The sequence below is a fragment of the Melanostigma gelatinosum genome (genome assembly GCF_949748355.1).
Source record: "Melanostigma gelatinosum genome assembly, chromosome: 8".
Lineage (NCBI taxonomy): Eukaryota > Metazoa > Chordata > Actinopteri > Perciformes > Zoarcidae > Melanostigma > Melanostigma gelatinosum.
Genome location: NC_136641.1, coordinates 4,540,281 through 4,559,349, shown reverse-complemented (window position 1 = coordinate 4,559,349; position 19,069 = coordinate 4,540,281). Strand labels below are relative to the sequence as shown.

Sequence of the window (19,069 nt, the reverse complement as noted above, 5' to 3'; positions counted from 1 at the left end):
ATGGTTAATGATATTTCTGCAGGAGTGTCCGTGTGTGGAGAAAGTTCAGGATTCCTCTCTTCTCCCTGTCAACGTGGAGAGGAAGGTCACTCTGGTGGGACAACACCTGAACCTGTTTCAGGTAATGTAGCCGTCTACTGTCTTGTCTTAGCACTAAAGGTGGGGTCAGCCATTCTGGAGAAAGACTTGATGTTTGACCTCAACCACCCAACCAAACAACACTCTTCTCCAGATGTACCGTCCCCTCTCGCTCCCACTGCCTTTGTCTTTACACACCCATGGCCGTTCCCCTCTCCTGGCTGGAGGACGGTTTGTTTCCCATTCACACTGTATCAACACGGCGCACTCACAGCGCACTGATGGACAGAAAGTGTATTGGACTAGAGTTGTTGGGTGCAACTTTTAAAGCTGTAATCATGCAGGTTATTCATACATCGTATCTCTTCAGCTACAAATGTTCAGGGATTTGTTTACATGTTATTATCAATAAGTAAGTCTTAAAGGTAAAAGAAATACGTATTCTCCCTCTTACCTGTCGCGCTATCTATCGAGATTGTTTTGGCGTGAGTCTCCAATATAATGCGACTAGATGGCTATCGTCTTGTTGTGCTCAAAGTGCCATAAAAATACTTTTTTTTCAGAAATAATGACGCTGTCACTCAGGATAATCCACAGACCTCGTTGTGAGCAGTTTCCTGCTGGAACTCTGGTTGAAGGAAAATAGTTCCTACATGAAACTGCTTCTCCGAAACTAGGCGACTATGTTGACCTGTCCCTTTAAAGTCCAAGAGAAGCTTTACAAACATTTAGTAAAGTACATTTTCTGTTTCAGTTTATATTAATTAACACAGCACATCATAATAAAACAATGAAACTATATTTGTATAGCACATAATAATAATAATAATAAACTTAATTGTATAGCACAGCGGTTCCCAAACCTTTTAGGCCGCGCACCCCCTTCTACATCCCGACCGGGTTCACGCACCCCCAATCCCCCACACCTTAAAAAAGAAGCAACAGAGCCGATTTATTGCTGCATAGAAATCTGACCAATGAGAGAACAGTTTGCTCGCGCGTGGCGTTTGTTTACAAGATTTAGTCCGCTGTTAAATGTTGCAGTGTGAACACAAACCGAACAAAGGAGCAACTGCAACATTGTATCATATTAATCCCTGAATCAGAACAAAGCAAACTAACTGAAGGTGTGAAAACGCCCTGAAACACTGCAACAAAGTTTCAATAACTTTCAGTTACACGAGGCGTCACTTTTAAAGAGCAATACGGATGCGAGCACAGGCTCAGAGGCAGATTATCACATTTAATTTACAATCAACCACACATAGAATGAGACTGCAGTTGTTTTGGGCTGTTTTGTAACTCCTCCAATTTCGATATAAACAATGTAAGGGGCTTTTGACTTGCACTGGCATGCTTGGTGTTCAGGTGGCGACGTAAATAAGAGCTTCAGACTGTTAGCCAGAACCTCACTGCACACCACGCACTGTGGCTTTGGGGAATCTGCGTTGCCAATCCAAGTGAAGCCCAGACACACATACTTTTCATCATATTGCCTCTTTTTTTTCCCAGTCTGATGCTCACTCTCGTTTCCTCTTTTTTCACCTTGACTCCGCGATGGGCCGATGTGCTCCCGATGTGTCTGTGCTATCCCTTCCTCCTTCCTCTGTCACATCTTCCTCTGACTCCCATTCGATTTCTTCCAGTTTAGCATATTTGCATGAATGTTACTGAATGAATGAATTTAGCTGTTAGCTGCACAAGCTAGGCTAGCTAGTGTACGTAAAAGTATAATTCATGTAACCGAGCGTCTTGGGTTCGTGTATAAGGGCACTTATCATACAGTAGTAACTGGAGTCGGGAGATGAGACATCTTGTATCAGACCACGGCTACTCTCTTTATTATTGTTTTCTCCTTTGGCCAGAGGCGCCTTCGCTACGGCAACCCTCAAGGACATATCATCGTCAACACCAGAACGACAAACATCAGACAGTCTGTTCCATTCATGTTTTTATTTTGTGAAAATGATATTTAATATTAATTATTACACCATTAGACCACCATTACATTTTTCCTCTCGCGCACCCCCTGGAGGCAGCTCCACACTTTGGGAATCCCTGGTATAGCACATACTAATGCAATACTAATAACCTTGATTTGTATAGTACATAATAAAATAATATATTAATAATAATTACGTTAATTTGGATAGCAAACAATAATAATACCATAATAGGACCTTTCATACAAGAAGTGCTGCTTAAAGTGCTTAAAGGAAGACAGACATAAAATGAACATTAAAAAAATACTAGTTCTAGAGATATAAAGGCTCAAATGAGTTTTTATGCATACTGCCATAACATAGCATGCATTATTGTTAGGGGTGTAACAGTTTCGGTACAGTAGAAAACTATAAATGTCGGAGAAATGTACTTGATTTTAAAATATATTTATTCATGACAACTAACATCATTAAGTTATTCTTTGACTTTGAACAATGATGGAACTATACCTGAGTGACTCATCTTCTGGGGTGTCTTCTTAGCAACACATCAGCATAAAAAACAAAAACTGCACCTTAATGTTATGTAGTATTGTTACTTACATCTTGCAAAAGAGATTTTTAATCTCAATGGGACTACCTGGTTAAATTAAGGTGTTTTTTTTTTTATTCAAACGTATTGTTCGGTTCGTCATGCGTACCAAACCGTGAGCCTCGTACCGAACGGTTCAATACGAATACGCGTATTGTTACACCCCTAATTATTATGGAAAGTCGTCACACAACTTCATCAGCTTTTGCAGTGACACTTCAGTTCTCACTGCCCCTATGAGAGGCTGTGCCCGTTCACTTCCATGTGTGTGGTGTTCACATGTAGGATGAGAACCTGGACTACGAGTGTGTGCTGGACTTTGAGAATCAGTCAGTAGTGGTGGACGCCTCCGTGGAGCCGGACGCCACTCAGCCATCAGCCTTCTTTATCACCTGCCAACCCCACCAGGTCAGAACATTCTCCATGTAGTGATCCATCTCGTGGTGTTTAGTCCTGGGAATATTTGTCTGTTTTTTTTTTTTTTACAGCCCTTAAAAACTTTTTTTCAGATCTTTGAAAGTATTTCTCCAACAACATAAACTATTAATAATCAACAATCACAGTACGGCTGTCACAATGTCCGATTTTCACTACATGATAATCGACAAAAGCATTCATGTTAACGATATTATTGTGACAAAATAATAATAATGCTGTCAGTTAAATATTCCTTTAACTTTTTTATTGTGTTTTTTCTCTTTTGAGGCAAATGTATTCCACTCATAATACGAGTGTAGGGAGGAGAGAGAGTAACCATAACTGTGTTTATAATATGATTTTTGAAAATAATATATAATCATTTATCATGTTCGGCTATGATGCATTCAGGCTCTGATCAGTTACATTATGATGCATTCAGGCTCTGTTCAGTGACAATGAGTAATGAACAAATACATTATGATGTTGTCATGATGTGTTCAATGTGATCTCATAAATGTAGTGTTGGTGAGAAAGTTGAATGAATCCAGTAGTTTGAAGAAGATGTTTTCACAGCAACATAAATAGATATTAGAGATGAATTATGAGCTGTTTACACCAGCTCTAATAATACAATATAATCATGTACGTCTGCATCTCCATGTGTTTCATTAGCTCTTCTAGCCAGATCATTTGACAGATGCGGGTATACCATCAACTCATATACCACATCACAAATATGTCTGCTGATTCTGGTTTCAGTACGCCTACTCTGCCTCGATGGAGGAATACCCGGCCACCATCAACGTGAGGAGGAAACACTACTTCCTCATCGACAGCGCCGAGGATCTGTACGGTGCGTGTTTTACGCCGGCGTGTCTGAGACGTGTTGTTTGATGCCAAATAATGCCACTTCCTCACAGACTTTTCCCCGTCGCTCTTTTATTTCAGTGACTCTGTTCAATTGTTCAGTGGGGCGGTCGGATTGCAGCCGGTGTCGCACCGCCGACCCCAAATACGGCTGCGTCTGGTGCGGCGGCGCTGCCGGCTCTCGCTGTGTGTACCGGGACTCTTGCGCTGAGGAGGTCAAACACACCTGCCCCGCGCCCGTCATTCACTTCGTAAGTGTTATTCGTCCTTTCTTTGGAACACAAAGGGGCACTGAGACGCTCCAGATGCGTTCTTTGCTTTGAGAGGGACAGTAGGAGAAATGTACGGAAGGCTCAAATGTTCTCTCTCCTGTCTTTATGACTTAAGAACAGGTGAACAAAACGTCTGTCACGCTGTTATGCTGTCTGAGGCGATGATCCCGATGTACGTTTCAAACATCTGGTCCTCTTGTGTTTCAGCTGGACCCGGCATCCGGTCCCGTGGAGGGAGGGACGGTCGTGACTATTTCGGGCTCCAACCTCGGCCAGAGAAGTGAAGACATCCAGAACTCTGTCACGGTGGCCGGGGTCCCCTGCAGCGTCATCCACAGCAGATACGAAGTCTCCTCGAGGCGAGTTGTCCTTTTACTCAAAGGATGGGCAAATTCTAGTGTGAAGGTCTCACGTCTGTGACGTTCTAGCGGCGTCTCGGGGAACGCATCGAGTGTAATGCTCTCAAATGTTGCACAAACGTCCACTTGGTGCTTTCGGGCACATTGATTGGAATTCGGAGGTCAAAAGGTCACTGACTTGACAAAACATGTGTTTGGTCTGAACCCAAGATGTCATTTGCTAATAAGATAAAAGGATGACGTGATGGTGGGCGGAGGCACACAGCAGCGTTTGTAGTTGTAATGGTGACCATCGTACGTCTTGATCCCGCAGGATAGTGTGTGAGACCACGGGCAGCGGAGGAGAGAGGAGCGGCCACGCCTCCGTCCAAGTGAGGGGAGGAGGAGTCGGACTGTCCGCTCAGATCTTCAGCTTTCAGGTAAACGGAAGGAAAAGAAACAGCAAATCAGCTGAGATGTGTTCATACAGGTTCGGTGTATAACTGCTGCAGAGCTGTCACCACAGTTCTACCACACTGTTTCTAGGGCTGGCGAGGTCACTTCCTTTCAATGTTTAACACCAGATTATTCTCATTTTTAAACTAATAGTCTTTAAGTATAAAGACAAGAAAGCAAAATTCTATTTTTTCAAACCAATGATGACTACGTCCACTTCTTATAGACAGTCTATGGTCTATACTAATACTAATAACGACACCCAGTTATATGAATAACATGTAACTTGCATTCTGTATTTGTACTGTCCATTTTGGATGACAAGATGCGTTTGTATTATTTATTCATGATTTGCGTCTGTTTCTTGATGTTGTGATGTGAATTCATTATTTAATAACCCAGAATATGAATATTCTTTTGGAAATTATTTATTCGGTTAAATGTTTCAGGGAAAATTATAATGTTGTAACTCGTATCAAAACCCGTCGCTCAGGAAGTGTCAACATCGCGTGCCTCAATGTAAGATGAGGGTCGACTATGTCTCGCTTCTCTCGCTCCTTTCTTTGTTCAGTTCTTTGATGAACTCAGACGTTTAACTCGATGGCGGATCAGAGAACAAAGCACAAAGGCCGTTGTGTTCTCCTTTAGTGCAGGAATAGCAGCTTTGAGAAGTCATCAAGGTGGCGAGGATAAAATAATAAACTTCATAATTCTCAAAATTCTGACCCTTTGCATTTACTTGTACTTTTTTTTACTTTCAATACTGAAGTACATTTAACATCAGAAAATTACTTTTGATACTTAAGTACAATAAATATCAGATACTTTTACTCAAGTAGTATTCTAATAGGTGACTTTTTTACTTTTACTAGTCTGAATGACAACATGGCTTTCATTAATCAGGCATCACTTGGAACTGTGCCGTGTGAAATGTAAGTGAACCACTGCAATGCACTGAAGTCACAGCAGCACGTCACCTCATTACCATAACAGCACAAGCTCTGTAGGTTGACTTAATTAATTAGACCGAGTGACAAGCAAATTAATTGCTGTACTCAGCAGGCTGTGAGGCGACCTTCTAGCGTTTTCCCAGAATGCCCCTGTGTCTCTTATCTGCCCGATAAATCACCAGCTCAGTATCAGATTATTGATCGTACGTTTTCTGTTCCTCTCTTGTGCACCTTTTGCATTTTATCCTGTACATCGTTCTTCTCCTCGTCCCTCCACCACCAGGATCCAGTTCTGAGCGGCATCTTCCCACAGAGAGGGCCCAAGGCGGGGGGCTCCTCTCTCACCATCAGAGGCCGGAGACTGAGGACCGGACACCCGAGCGAGGCCGGCGTCCTGATCGGAGGGGTGCCGTGCGTGGTGTAAGTGTCTCCAATCCACAGTGATTTAAGACCATTTTGAGTTATTGACATTGAGAGTTATAAAGGCAGACTTTCTCTTTCTCTGTATTTGGAATACAATTGGTAGAAATGTCAAAAATGAATAAAAAAAGTTCTCTCTCCGTTCAGGCTCAACATCCAGGAGGATCAGATCAGCTGTCTGACCAGAGGCAGCAACAGAACAGGAGCGCATGGCATCACCGTGCGGTTTGGTGGCACAGAGCGCCACCTACCGGGTCTGGTGTATCATTACACCCCCAACCCCAACATCTCAATGGCTGCTCCCTCCAAAAGCTTCCTCAGGTGCTTATCAGTCTCAATAGCAATCTTGACCCATGTCCATAATCTAGATTCCATAACTGCTGTGCTGACGCGATAGTCTATCTTAAGCTTGTGGCCTGGACACTGACTTTTGAACGTCTTACTTTAGGCAGAAATCTATCGAAGAAGTATTTGTCTGTTCTGATCGTCATCTAAAGGTCACGACAAGGAATCTTTTTCTTCTTTTCCACTACTCTGCCCTTCAGCGGAGGCCGAATCATCAGGGTCTCTGGTCAGAACCTGGATGTGGTCCAGGAGCCGAAAATGAGGGTGACCCTCAGTCCCCCTGATACTCTTCCTCCCAGGAGGAGGAGGAGGAGCGCCAGAGGGAGCCCGACCGGAGGACGGGATCATCAGGGTCCACTGAAGAGATGGAGGAGGATCGTCCCGGAGGCAGACTGCCCCGAGGGTGCGCTGTGTCACGTCAAACAGGTATGAATCATACAGCTGTGTGCATCTGTGAGCTTCTCTTAACACCTGGAGAGCAAATGAGCGTAAAAAAAAGAAAAATAAGGTTGTAGTCATAAATACAATTCAGAATGGAGAGTAGGGATCATGATCACAATTTACCTTTTGATTTTTTTTGTCTTTATTATTATTATTTTTTTTCAAAACCATTTTAAAAAATGCAGATTTCCAAATGTACAATTTAGGACAAAAAAAAAACTGCATTAAAAAAATAACAAAGGATGACCTGGAAGAAAATATAACTATTTTCTCTACGTAAGTGTATATATATATATATATATATGGGTGTACATCATTTTCACTTAAAAATATCATATTTTTGTGTTTTATTGCTCCTCCCCTCCAGTACGAGACTCGCTGCACAGTCAATGGCTCCACCCTCATCCTGTGTCCGACTCCGGCAGTGGGTCCAGAGGCCAGGAAGGCCCGGGTCAAAGTTCACTTCCTGTTGGACAGCCTCCATTTTGACTTCGGCTCCGTGGGGAACGGGGCCTTCAGCTATGAGCCCAACCCACAGCTCTACCTGCTGAACCAGAACGATCCCAGCAAACCGTACCACCACAAACCCGGCAGCATCATCTCCGTCGAGGTGGGTGCCAATAACTACAGTGCAGTAATAATAGTAATCCGCACTTAAACTCCCGATATACTTTGTAAATATTGTAGTTTCACTCATTTCACATCTCCCCGCTCCAGGGAGAGAACCTGGATCGAGCGATCTACAAGCACGAGGTGGAGGCTCGGATCGGGGCGGGGGTGTGCTCCGTGAAGACCCTGACACACAACCACTTGTACTGTGAGCCGCCAGCTCAGCAGCCCTCTGTCACCGCTGGCAAGAAAGCAGATGGCATGGACAGTCTGCCTGAGTTCACGGTGAGTAAATGTCACCGTGGACCTGGAAGTCAAGTTGCACATTCAAGGATTCAAGGATCAGTTATTGTCATTCTGCAACACAGGGATGCACAGCGAAATGCAGCTGAGCCCATTTTCAACACAACAAACACATGAAAAACACAACAAAACAAAATAACAATCAGTCGTATATTCCTGTCGGACACATCTTTGAATTATCATCATCAGGAATGTAAACAGCAGCAACGACGACCATTCTCTGGGCAGATAACATGTCCGACATCTTCACATTAAATATTCTACATGAGGAAAACACTGTCCATCAACTGTGACTGTGTTTGAGCACCAAGCATCATGATGTGAACACAGAGTCCTCCTCCTCTGGTCCAACAGAGTCCTGAGTCAACAAGTGCAGCTTGATCCTGGACCACGATGGATCCAGGTCTCAGTGAAGACCTCCCGCTGCTTTCATCCATCTTATTTTTCATCAGAAATCATAAACTGTTTCATACTCAAGTGTTTGATTCAAACTTGTTCCTCTTCTTCTTTTTCTTTTTTTACTGTGTTTTCCAGGTGAAAATGGGGAATCTGAACTTCTCTCTGGGTAGAGTGCAGTACGACAGCCAGGCCCAGTCGACGTTTCCTCTAGAGGCTCAGGTGGGAGTCGGGGTGGGGGCCTCCATAGTGGCTCTCATTGTGCTCATCATCGTCCTCATATACAGGTAAGCAGACAGCATCATGGGCCTCAACGGGCTGCTATGTACAGTCGCTGGAATCTGATTTTCAGTCATACAAGCTGTTCTTTAGGTTTGATTGGCCGGTATCTGATGATATCAAAATCTGTCCTGCCGATTCCAATTTTTATAATAATTACTATAATTAACAAGGCTCCAGAATTGTTTTCTACCCTGTCCTGAAAAAAAATGTCAATCATCCGGAGGTCGGTGTGTAAACCATCAAAATCTCTAAATGTAGTTGTTTTACTTTACTGTTGTCAAATATGATTATTTGCATTAAAACACACAATTCAAATGAGTAGGAAATAAATTATTGCATTTTTTATTGTTTTTAAGAAAAGAAAACCGAGGCATTAGTAGTAGTGATATATTATATATTAAAGCTACTGTTAGGGTGTTCAACAGCTCATAATTCCCTCTTTAATATCTATTTTATATTGCTGTAAAAACAAATCGCAACTGTATTTATTCAAGTTTCTGGCCGAAAACTACATTTTCCAGATGTGAACGCATCATGCCTGCGGTATAGTTTACCTGCTCCTCATGCTCATTTGTACTGATTAGAGCTCGACAACAACACATCATAGTGCACGTCCATCACTCTGAGCAGCATGATGGCAATGAAATACTACATGAGAAGTCTGATCAAGTGATTTTGGACTTGCAGTTGTGACACATTTCGTTTTCACCACCGCTGAAGAACTTCCACAGTGTGTGTGTGTGTGTGTGTGTGTGTGTGTGTGTGTGTGTGTGTGTGTGTGTGTGTGTGTGTGTGTGTGTGTGTGTGTGCGTGTGTGTGTGTGTGTGTGTGTGTGTGTGTGTGTGTGTGTGTGTGTGTGTGTGTGTGTGTGTGTGTGTGTGTGTGTGTGGACGTAAAACTAATGTGTGGCAATCTTGTGACCATCAAAAACTTCTTCTACTTTTGTCATTCTTCTTCCTTTTTTCTTTTTCCTCCTCCTGCCTTCTTCTTCTTCCTTCCTTCTTCCTTCCTTTGTTCTTCCTTCATCCTCCTCTTTCTGATAACACATTGCTGGTTTATCTTTTAGCCTGAATGTTGTCTGCATCGTTGTCGTTTATCAGGAGGAAGAGCAAACAGGCCATGAGGGACTACAAGAAGGTGCAGATCCAGCTGGAGAACCTGGAGACCAGTGTGAGAGACCGCTGTAAGAAGGAGTTCACAGGTACACTCCTCTTCACTTTTAGGAAATAACATCAGCTCACCAAAATCAGGAGAGATACGCAAACCAATGCCCTCATTCCCTTTCCTCCCCTCCTTCAGACTTGATGACGGAGATGATGGACGTGTCCAGTGATTTGGTGGGTTCAGGGATCCCCATCCTGGATTACCGGGTGTACGCCGAGCGCATTTTCTTCCCCGGCCACCAGGAGTCGCCACTGAGACGAGATCTGGACGTCCCTGAGAGTCGCAGGCAGACTGTGGAGCAAGGGCTGGTTCAGCTGTCCAATCTGCTCAACAGCAAACTCTTTCTCACCAAGGTCAGACACCAGGGGAATGGATCTCTTTAAATAGAGCAGTTTGTCATTGGGAAAGGTCTTTACATCGATGTTCCCATCCTCTCTGTCAGAATTAGGGCCAATAGAATAAATAGAAACTGTAAAACAGATTTCCCCAATAACTCGCTGTTCTTATCCCCGTCGTCTCCACAGTTTATCCACACTCTGGAGGTCCAGCGGACGTTCTCCCCGAGGGACCGGGCCTATGTGGCCTCCCTGCTGACCGTAGCCCTGCACGGTAAGCTGGAGTACTTCACGGACATCCTGAAGACACTGCTCAATGACCTAGTGGAACAGTATGTGGCCAAGAACCCCAAGCTGATGCTCAGGAGGTGAGGGCGAAGTCAGGTGGTCAGATCATCGAGGTGTCTTCAGCACATTCGTCCATAAATCGTGTGCTTACTTTCTTCTTTCTCCAGAACGGAATCAGTGGTTGAGAAGCTTTTGACGAACTGGATGTCCATCTGTCTGTTTACCTTTCTGAGGGTATGTCCACTACTATCTGTGACCCCTGATCAGTGAATAAAGTATTTATTTAGTCAGAAAAACAAACAAAAAAACGTATGTTTGCGCAACATAACTTTTAAAATTTGATTTCCTTTTTATTTGTCCAAGGACCTCATCTATTTATCTTTAGACCCTGTCTTGAGCCCCAACATGTTATTTTACGGTTTCTGTTTCTTAATAAATCACATATTTCGTTCTGCAACGTTGTCTACGTTGGTACAGCTGTCTCTTTGTAAGGCATTGCTAGGCCTATGTACTTTTATTGTTTGTGTCTGTCTTTTTATGTATCTATCTGTATGGACCCCGAGTCTGAAATAAAGTCCATCTATTTATCTACAACAATCAATAATGTTAATATATTTATTATACACAAATGACATCTTTTCAGTTAGAAACACTTCACAATAACTCTCCACTGAAGTAAGTGCATCTTTAGCTCAGCAGCGTGACTCGGTCACTGAACGACTCCTGACTGATGTTCTGTCGTGGGAGGACACTGTTGACCTCTCGTCTCTCATGCTTGGCCAGGAATCCGCAGGGGAGTCGTTCTACATGCTGTTCAGAGCAATAAAGCACCAGGTGGACAAGGGACCTGTGGACGCCGTGACGGGAAAAGCCAAGTACACGCTAAACGACAACCGGCTGCTGCGAGAGGACGTGGAGTACCGCACGCTGGTCAGAACACACACAGACACCATGTTGAATACATTCACACAGACCGGGTTAGTCATGGCAAGGACATGAAGGGAATCTGTTCTGTATGTTACAAAAGACATAGCTGACTCCTTCTCCTTGTTTCTCATGCTGCCTTTCCTAATTATTTATGGTATTGAAGGGTAACATGTATTTTTCAACCTGGATATGTCCCCATGTTTTTGGTGTCTAAATGACGAGTGGGGACAAATGTATGGAAGGAGAACGCTGCAGCCGCTAAACTGGCTGCAATGTAATCATACCTGGCAACTTCTCACCGTAGATGTACGTCCACTAAAGTGCTTGTTGTTGGCACTGACAGAATAATAATATGAGCCTAAGTGTCTGAGAACATTATGGAAAGAACCCCACAGAGAAATACAACCTGTTTTCCTTACTTTGCTTCACCATGTCTCGCTCAAGAGAAGTCTCGTTCTTTAATCTCACCAGAGGTGAATTGCTGCCAGGAGACACCGGTGGAAACCCGCGTGAGAGTCAGAGAGAGGAGTGCCGGTGTTGTCACTTAGTTGTGTTGGAGGACAGAAAGCGCCGCTTAGTGTGATTTTCCACAATGTGGATGTGAGGCGAGATTTCAGAACGAGACTTCCCTTGAGCGAGACTTTGTTGGACACAATAACAAACAGACGGGATCAAGCGAAAAGGGAAAGAAACCTGTTTTATTTCTCTGTGGGGTACTTTCCATAATGTTCTCAGACACTTAGAATAACACTATGAGCCTGTCAGTGCCAACAACAAGCACTTTAGTGGACGTACATTGACGGATGACATGATAGTCCGTTGAGCAGCTGGAGGCCGCAGCCCTCGCGCTCAATACTGGACCAATAGGACTGAAACTACACAAAAACATGGGCAAATAGGGTCCAGGTTGAGAAATACCAAAAATACCCTTCAGGTTATTTGTTAGCCTTCTTTTAGTACTACTCAAATTTATTTAATGACATAAATTGATACATTTAGATGGCAAGTTTGACTCAAACCAATATTATTTCCAATATTTCCACCACTAACTTGTTCCTAATCTGTCCAGACCCTAAATGTAGCGATGCCGGCCTCAGCCACCAGCGGAGGCGCCACCACGCAGACGGTGCCGGCCAAAGTCCTGGACTGTGACACCATCACCCAAGTGAAGGAGAAACTCCTGGAGCAGACCTGGAAGGGAACCTCCTTCTCCCAGAGGCCACACGTTGACTCGTTGCACCTCGGTCAGTTCATTTCACAACACCAGGCTTCTCTTTAGTATCAGAGCAGTCCATCACACAAACTAGTAGTGGTGTAACGGACCACAGCAACAGATCCCCCTCACGGTTTGACACACTTTAACATTAACCATCACAGTGTAAAAATAAAGTTTTACTGACTATCGCTATCCACCAATATTCAGTCAGATATGTGATCAGGACATCTTTTATGCTTTTCTAGTCTCTGATAATGTTACATTGTTAACTGTGTAACTCTGTGTTTAAACTGACAGGAGAACTATTAGCATTAGCAGCACCGCTAACGGCTAACAAACGAATATTACATTATGATGCGTTCAGGCTCTGGTCAGTTACATTATGATGCGTTCAGGCTCTCTTCAGTTACATTATGATGCGTTCAGGCTCTGGTCAGTGAAAATGAGTTTTGAACGAAGGTAAATTATAACGTTATCATGATGTGTTCAATGTGATCTCGTCAAATGTAGTGTTGGTGAGAAACTTGAATGAATCCAGTAGTTTGAAGGAGATGTTTTCACAACAACATAAATATATATTAGAGATGAATTATGAGCTGTTTACACCAGCTCTAATAACACATCGTTAAAACTACTAATGACTAGATTTGTTTTAATCCATAAAAATACAATCTTTTACTTCCTTATTGTTCAAATTGTGTGTTTTTATGAAGAAAGTAAAAGGATCATTTTTGATGTTTTACTGACTTCAGAGCAGTTGAAATGATTTTTTGGACAGTTGCAAAAACAAATAGTCTGGATCCTTGTAGACTAGCTGCTATAACCAAACACAGGGATCTGTGTCTGTTAATATAGATCATCAATGATCATCAGTTAGTGTCAGCGGCAAAACAAGTTCTATTTGCTCTTTTTCTTTTGTGCTGATCTGATCTGTGACTCTAATCAGTGATATGATCTGAACCGCGAGCGTTATGATCCATTGCACCACTAATAGTTGTAGTGAGTTTGTTTCCATTTTTGGTATTCTTGAAAAAGCACAAGGTTACTTAACATTTCCTTTGTTTTCCCTCCAGAGTGGCGTTCAGGTGTCGCGGGTCACCTGATCTTATCAGATGAGGATCTGACATCGGTAGTGCAAGGCTTGTGGAAGCGCCTCAACACACTGCAGCACTACAAGGTGAGCGCGAGTCACACGACCGCTGAAACACACGCACAACACACTGTTTGAGGCAGGAAGCGTGAACGTTGTTATGTGACTGTGCGACGCAGGTCCCCGACGGAGCGACGGTGGCCCTCGTGCCCAGGAACACCAAGAACCACGTCCACGACAGCCATGATTACATGCCTGGAGAAAGTGAGTGTCCCCACGACAGCATGCAGATATGGATGGTTGTTAACGGAAACCTCCTGTAATAAAAGTGTCACCGTTAACAGATTTGTTGATCGGTGCTGGATGAAGCTGATATTCTTACCTGGTGATCTGATATTGAAGCCGGCACTTTGCATTACTTTGCATTACAAGAAAAGTTCATGCAAAACGGTTCGGAGGGCGTTTCAGATCTTTTTTCAATGCTGTTTTGACTCTGACTTGAGTTCTACAGGACTCAGGATCACGACCTGAGTGGCGTGTTAACTGGTGACTCTCGGCCAAATGCGTCCATGCTTTTGATTGAAGGCTTTCTCGAGGACGCCTTCATGTTTGGTTCTTTGCTTCTGTTGGTGTTTTTAACAGCTGCCGTCACTACGGGCAACCACGAAGCATTCTGCTGAGAGTCACCAGTTAACGCGGTCACTCGTTAAACTGAAACACCGGCGGTGGCTGAAAGCTATTGACTGTGCGATCTGACGGATGGAAGCGCTCGTGTTTGTAGCGCCCGTTTTGAAACCTCATGAAGTCTAACCTGAGTCTGTGCGTCATGGTGTTTGATGTCACATGACCACAGATAACGCAGTTGGAATCATCTGGCAATTCGCACCAAAACGAACTAGATCGATGAGCAGCACGACATTGTAAGGAGGAAAATATGTAGTTTTGAATTTGGGGTGAACTGTTTCTTTAAGTGGAACAACAGAGAAAAAGGTTGTGTTCAGGTGCTCACTGTGCTCACCGAGATGTAGCCGCTGTGCAAGGGATGAACCGAAATACCAAAACAAATGCATACAGGAGGTAAGAAGTGGGGAAACAGAGAACAAGTTGTTCATTTAGATTACTGTGAAATATTACTTTTGTACTTTTAACATTGACCAGCAGAGGGAACAAAAATATGGTCGTTTGTCAAATCGATTTGCTTGAAATGTGTGTAGATATATTTACTGCAGATTGAACAAAACATGTTTTACAATCTGTTAGAATAACAGTTGTATTGATCACTGAGATAGCGTTGACTTTGAATAAAGTTGATTCAATATATAAAATATATTCAATATAATATAATAATATTTAACTCTGGGGTTCTCAACCGAAACTAAGCTTAAAATTTATTCTACGTCTCATTTAAAATCTCGCACCCAATAAACCGTTTGAAGAAACCACATCCTGCAATAAGGAAGCCATGATTGATACGACTAAGACTAACAGTCACATGACAAAAACATCTTCCGTGGAGTTAAGCTTCACAAGGAGCTCAGCAAACTACACTTTCACACACACAAGTAGTTTGTCATCGCTGCAGACTATGAGGAGCCGTAGAAAAACACCTTCACCTGAAAAAAAAATATCATATCCACGTGTGTGTGATGTGTGCCAAATGTCACCACTGTACTAGCTAATGCAGTCGTGTGTTATCTGAACAGAGCGTGAACAACCAGGAGGGGGCGCTGTTTGACTACAGTTCTGTTTTATTGGGTAGGATGAAGTGGGAGAGATGAGAGTCACTTAGCAGCAGAGAAAAAGCCAAAAACATGGAATACATTATTTTAATGCTGAGACTTTGTTGCACCACACCAGACCATCAAAGAGTTTTAACAGCACCTTGCTTTGGTGTATCTTAGCCCACCAGCCGTACTGACCCAACCGTTGTCTCCTCTCACCAGAGACCCCCATGCTGGACGACGGGGAGGAGGGAGGAGTGAGGCTCTGGCATCTGGTGAAAGCCAGCGAGGAGTCTGAGCTGCCTAAGCACAGGAGGGGCAGCGTGAGGGAGCGGGGCGGCGAGAGGGCCAAGGCCATCCCCGAGATCTACCTCACACGCCTGCTCTCCATGAAGGTAAACCACATGATCAGAGCCGGTGTCCGTCAAGGCCGTGCCACATCTGTGTAGATGTAAAAAAAAAAAAAGTGTTACAAGCGATTGTCAACTATGGCAGAAACCATCAGGCTCAACATTGGCGGCGGTTGCTCCTCTGTAGATACACTAAGTAAGAATCAGCGTGAGATTTTTCCAGACCAGCAGAGGAGCTGAGTGAGACGACTACGAGTGCAGATTTGTGAGTGGATCTGGTTCTCTCTGCTCCTCCGTCTCAGGGCACGCTGCAGAAGTTCGTGGACGATTTGTTCACGGCGATCCTCAGCACCAGTCGCCCCGTGCCTCTGGCGGTCAAATACTTCTTCGACCTGCTGGACGAGCAGGCTCTGCAGCACAACATCGCGGACCCCGAGACCATCCACATCTGGAAAACCAACAGGTAAACCGGTTGGTCACTAAAAGGCCAGGACCGGTCTCTGGTCACAAGTTATAAACACGTGTTTTTACTATGAATTGTTCTAAAGATGCATTTGACATTACGAGTACTTTTTACTTCTAACATCAGAAATATCTATGGTGGTTCCTCCAAATATCACCAAAGCTCATCAACTCTTTCATCAAAGGGTTGTTTAAGATACGATGCACCTTTTTTGACCCCCAGCAGGGAAAACCAGACCATATTCAGGTTCCTCTCACACTCGTCGTTTGGGTCATTTGGCCAGAAAAATAGGATATATCAATATGCTTTCTCAATAAACATCATAACCAGTGGGTCACTGTTTTCTTGTCTTGCCAAACAGCTTGCCGCTGCGGTTCTGGATCAACATCCTTAAGAACCCTCAGTTCATCTTCGACGTGCAGACCTCAGACCACGTGGACGCCGTGCTGTCCGTCATCGCCCAGACCTTCATGGACTCCTGCACCATCGCCGACCACAAACTGGGACGGGTGAGCTCGTCGTTTCGAGGCACTTCCAATGTCGTAGAAAACGTAGGTTATACAAATCCAGGATGCGTTTCATGCATACGTCTTCCTCGCACAGGACTCCCCCATCAACAAGTTGCTGTACGCCAGAGACATCCCACGCTACAAGCAGATGGTGGAGAGGTAAGAATATGGCAGCCAGTCGCCCCACTGACCCCGGGCATGAAAACATTCTGGAGGAGGGAGGGAGGCCGAGAACAATCTGTCAGTACCAGACAGAGGGTAGACCAAGCCCGCGAGGCTCCCATGCATGGATGGTCTCAGAGCAGACTGCTACACTTGCTCCGGTCTGCTGCGCTTTAAACTCTGCAGATTCCACCGGTGGTGTGTTCAAGCTTTGTGACAAATAGGCCTGTTTTATAAGCCTTACTACTCTGATCTAAACTTAAAAAAAGGATAAAGCTGCAGGAAACCGTGTTCTTTATATTCTATACAGTACATGCTATAGATTCATCCAGTTTAACCATTCCGATTTCACTGGCTGATGATTGCTGGCTTCATTTAAAGTAACTTAACAATCAATGTAAGACTTGTACTTGCCGATCTCCAGCTGTTTAAAGTCTCACCATACTGCAGTGATGTCAGAGTGTACTCGGTACACTCTGACATCACTGCACGGTATTGTCGGATGAGCGAACGGTGTATCACAAGGCTTCTCAGCTTGTCATTAAATGAAATAAAATGAGTCTTTAAGTTAAAGGAGAACATATGCTCATTTTCAGGTTCATACTTGTATTTATGGGTCTCTACTAGAACATGTTGACATGCTTTAATGTTTAGAAAACATTATTTTGCTCATACCGTCCGTCTGAATATACCTTTATTCACCCTCTGTCTGAAACGCTCCGTTTAAGTGCCTGTCTCTTTAAGACACCCTCCTGAAAATAAGTCTAATTTTCTCCGATTGGCTTTCGAGAAGCAATGCGGCGTTGCCTGGGTTGTCTTTATTCCACCGTGTGTGGATTGTCAGGCACTTAAGATGTTAGTGCACAAGCACGAAAGTGAGTTTTTCATGATATGTCCCCTTTAAAAGAAGTCTGTCGGGCCGAGTGGTTCCAGAGCAGCTGTGCTTCTACAGCACATGTATTTCAATCAACAGGCCGAGCAGCTCATCCGTACAGCAACACTTCTGTTTCCTGCTCATATTTAATGCTGCTCTAATCGTCATTTTATAACGACAACGGCAGAAACAACTGTGTTCATGTCTTTGGATGAACCCTTTCACGTTCCACAGAGAGAATAATCACCCGGAGCAGACTCCAACTTACAGCCCATGTGTAACAACCTCAATGTTTGTGTTCACTGTAGCAAAGAAATGTTATTGCAGGTTTCAGATGAAAGCATTCAAAACTTAAATTTAATTTGTGCCATTAAAATACTGCCATGAAGGGGCTCAACACACGCAAGGCTTCAAACTCTATTCTAACTGTAAAACAATAAAATAGCAGAAAGAGCATCTGCTGTTTTTCTGTCATCAGTAATTCCATTCAGTTATTTTCTGTACATCGCTCTCGCTCTCTCTGTGTGTGTGTGTGTGTGTGTGTGTGTGTGTGTGTGTGTGTGTGTGTGTGTGTGTGTGTGTGTGTGTGTGTGTGTGTGTGTGTGTGTGTGTGTGTGTGTGTGTGTGTGTGTGTGTGTGTGTGTGTGTGTGTGTGTGTGTGTGTGTGTGTGTGTGTGTGTGTGTGTGTGTACAGGTACTACGCAGACATCCGTCAGACCATCTCCGCCAGTGACCAGGAGATGAACTCTGCTCTAGCCGAACTCTCTCGTGTACGTTACCCGCTCTTTGTTTTTCCCATTTTAAAGAGTGAAAGGCTAACAGTTGAACACATGAATCATTTGGCGTCTGACAAGCTAGATGTGGAGTTTGAAATAAAATATCAATGACAACCATTGCAGCTTTTAACGGCCCCCCCTCTGACGTTTCCTCTCCTCTCTGTTCTTTTTACTCTCACAAAACAGAATTACGCCGCCGAGGTCAACTGTCTCGTGGCTTTACACGAGCTGTACAAGTACATCAACAAATACTACGATCAAGTGAGTATAACGTACAAAAATACAAAGAATGTCGCGCTGTAGTTTGGATGCATCTTGACTGGAAGTCAAAGTGATTGAATCTCTGAAATCGTGACAATACAGAACCACATTAGGTAAATAATAATATGCATAACATAAGCCCCGCCCCCTATAGTTAACACGATACAGTGACACGCTGACATCAAATTTTTTCAGCTGCAATGAACACTGTTCATGGCAGG

General features: G+C 43.8%; 1 protein-coding gene across 1 annotated transcript in view; it reads left to right on the top strand.

The window, feature by feature from the left end:
* Positions 1 to 19,069, top strand: part of plxnb1a (plexin b1a) — a 67,378-nt gene that overhangs the window by 44,626 nt on the left and 3,683 nt on the right. The window contains exons 12-37 of the mRNA XM_079274292.1: positions 23 to 121; positions 2,899 to 3,021; positions 3,793 to 3,886; positions 3,982 to 4,151; positions 4,380 to 4,531; positions 4,845 to 4,950; positions 6,200 to 6,336; positions 6,484 to 6,657; positions 6,882 to 7,107; positions 7,490 to 7,732; positions 7,840 to 8,016; positions 8,569 to 8,717; positions 9,813 to 9,913; positions 10,012 to 10,229; positions 10,401 to 10,579; positions 10,667 to 10,733; positions 11,283 to 11,429; positions 12,496 to 12,670; positions 13,716 to 13,819; positions 13,912 to 13,996; positions 15,676 to 15,848; positions 16,106 to 16,266; positions 16,628 to 16,775; positions 16,870 to 16,934; positions 18,506 to 18,581; positions 18,774 to 18,848. Of these exons, the coding sequence (XP_079130418.1) occupies positions 23 to 121; positions 2,899 to 3,021; positions 3,793 to 3,886; positions 3,982 to 4,151; positions 4,380 to 4,531; positions 4,845 to 4,950; positions 6,200 to 6,336; positions 6,484 to 6,657; positions 6,882 to 7,107; positions 7,490 to 7,732; positions 7,840 to 8,016; positions 8,569 to 8,717; positions 9,813 to 9,913; positions 10,012 to 10,229; positions 10,401 to 10,579; positions 10,667 to 10,733; positions 11,283 to 11,429; positions 12,496 to 12,670; positions 13,716 to 13,819; positions 13,912 to 13,996; positions 15,676 to 15,848; positions 16,106 to 16,266; positions 16,628 to 16,775; positions 16,870 to 16,934; positions 18,506 to 18,581; positions 18,774 to 18,848 (3,624 nt within the window). The remainder of the gene's footprint in view (positions 1 to 22; positions 122 to 2,898; positions 3,022 to 3,792; positions 3,887 to 3,981; positions 4,152 to 4,379; positions 4,532 to 4,844; positions 4,951 to 6,199; positions 6,337 to 6,483; positions 6,658 to 6,881; positions 7,108 to 7,489; positions 7,733 to 7,839; positions 8,017 to 8,568; positions 8,718 to 9,812; positions 9,914 to 10,011; positions 10,230 to 10,400; positions 10,580 to 10,666; positions 10,734 to 11,282; positions 11,430 to 12,495; positions 12,671 to 13,715; positions 13,820 to 13,911; positions 13,997 to 15,675; positions 15,849 to 16,105; positions 16,267 to 16,627; positions 16,776 to 16,869; positions 16,935 to 18,505; positions 18,582 to 18,773; positions 18,849 to 19,069) is intronic.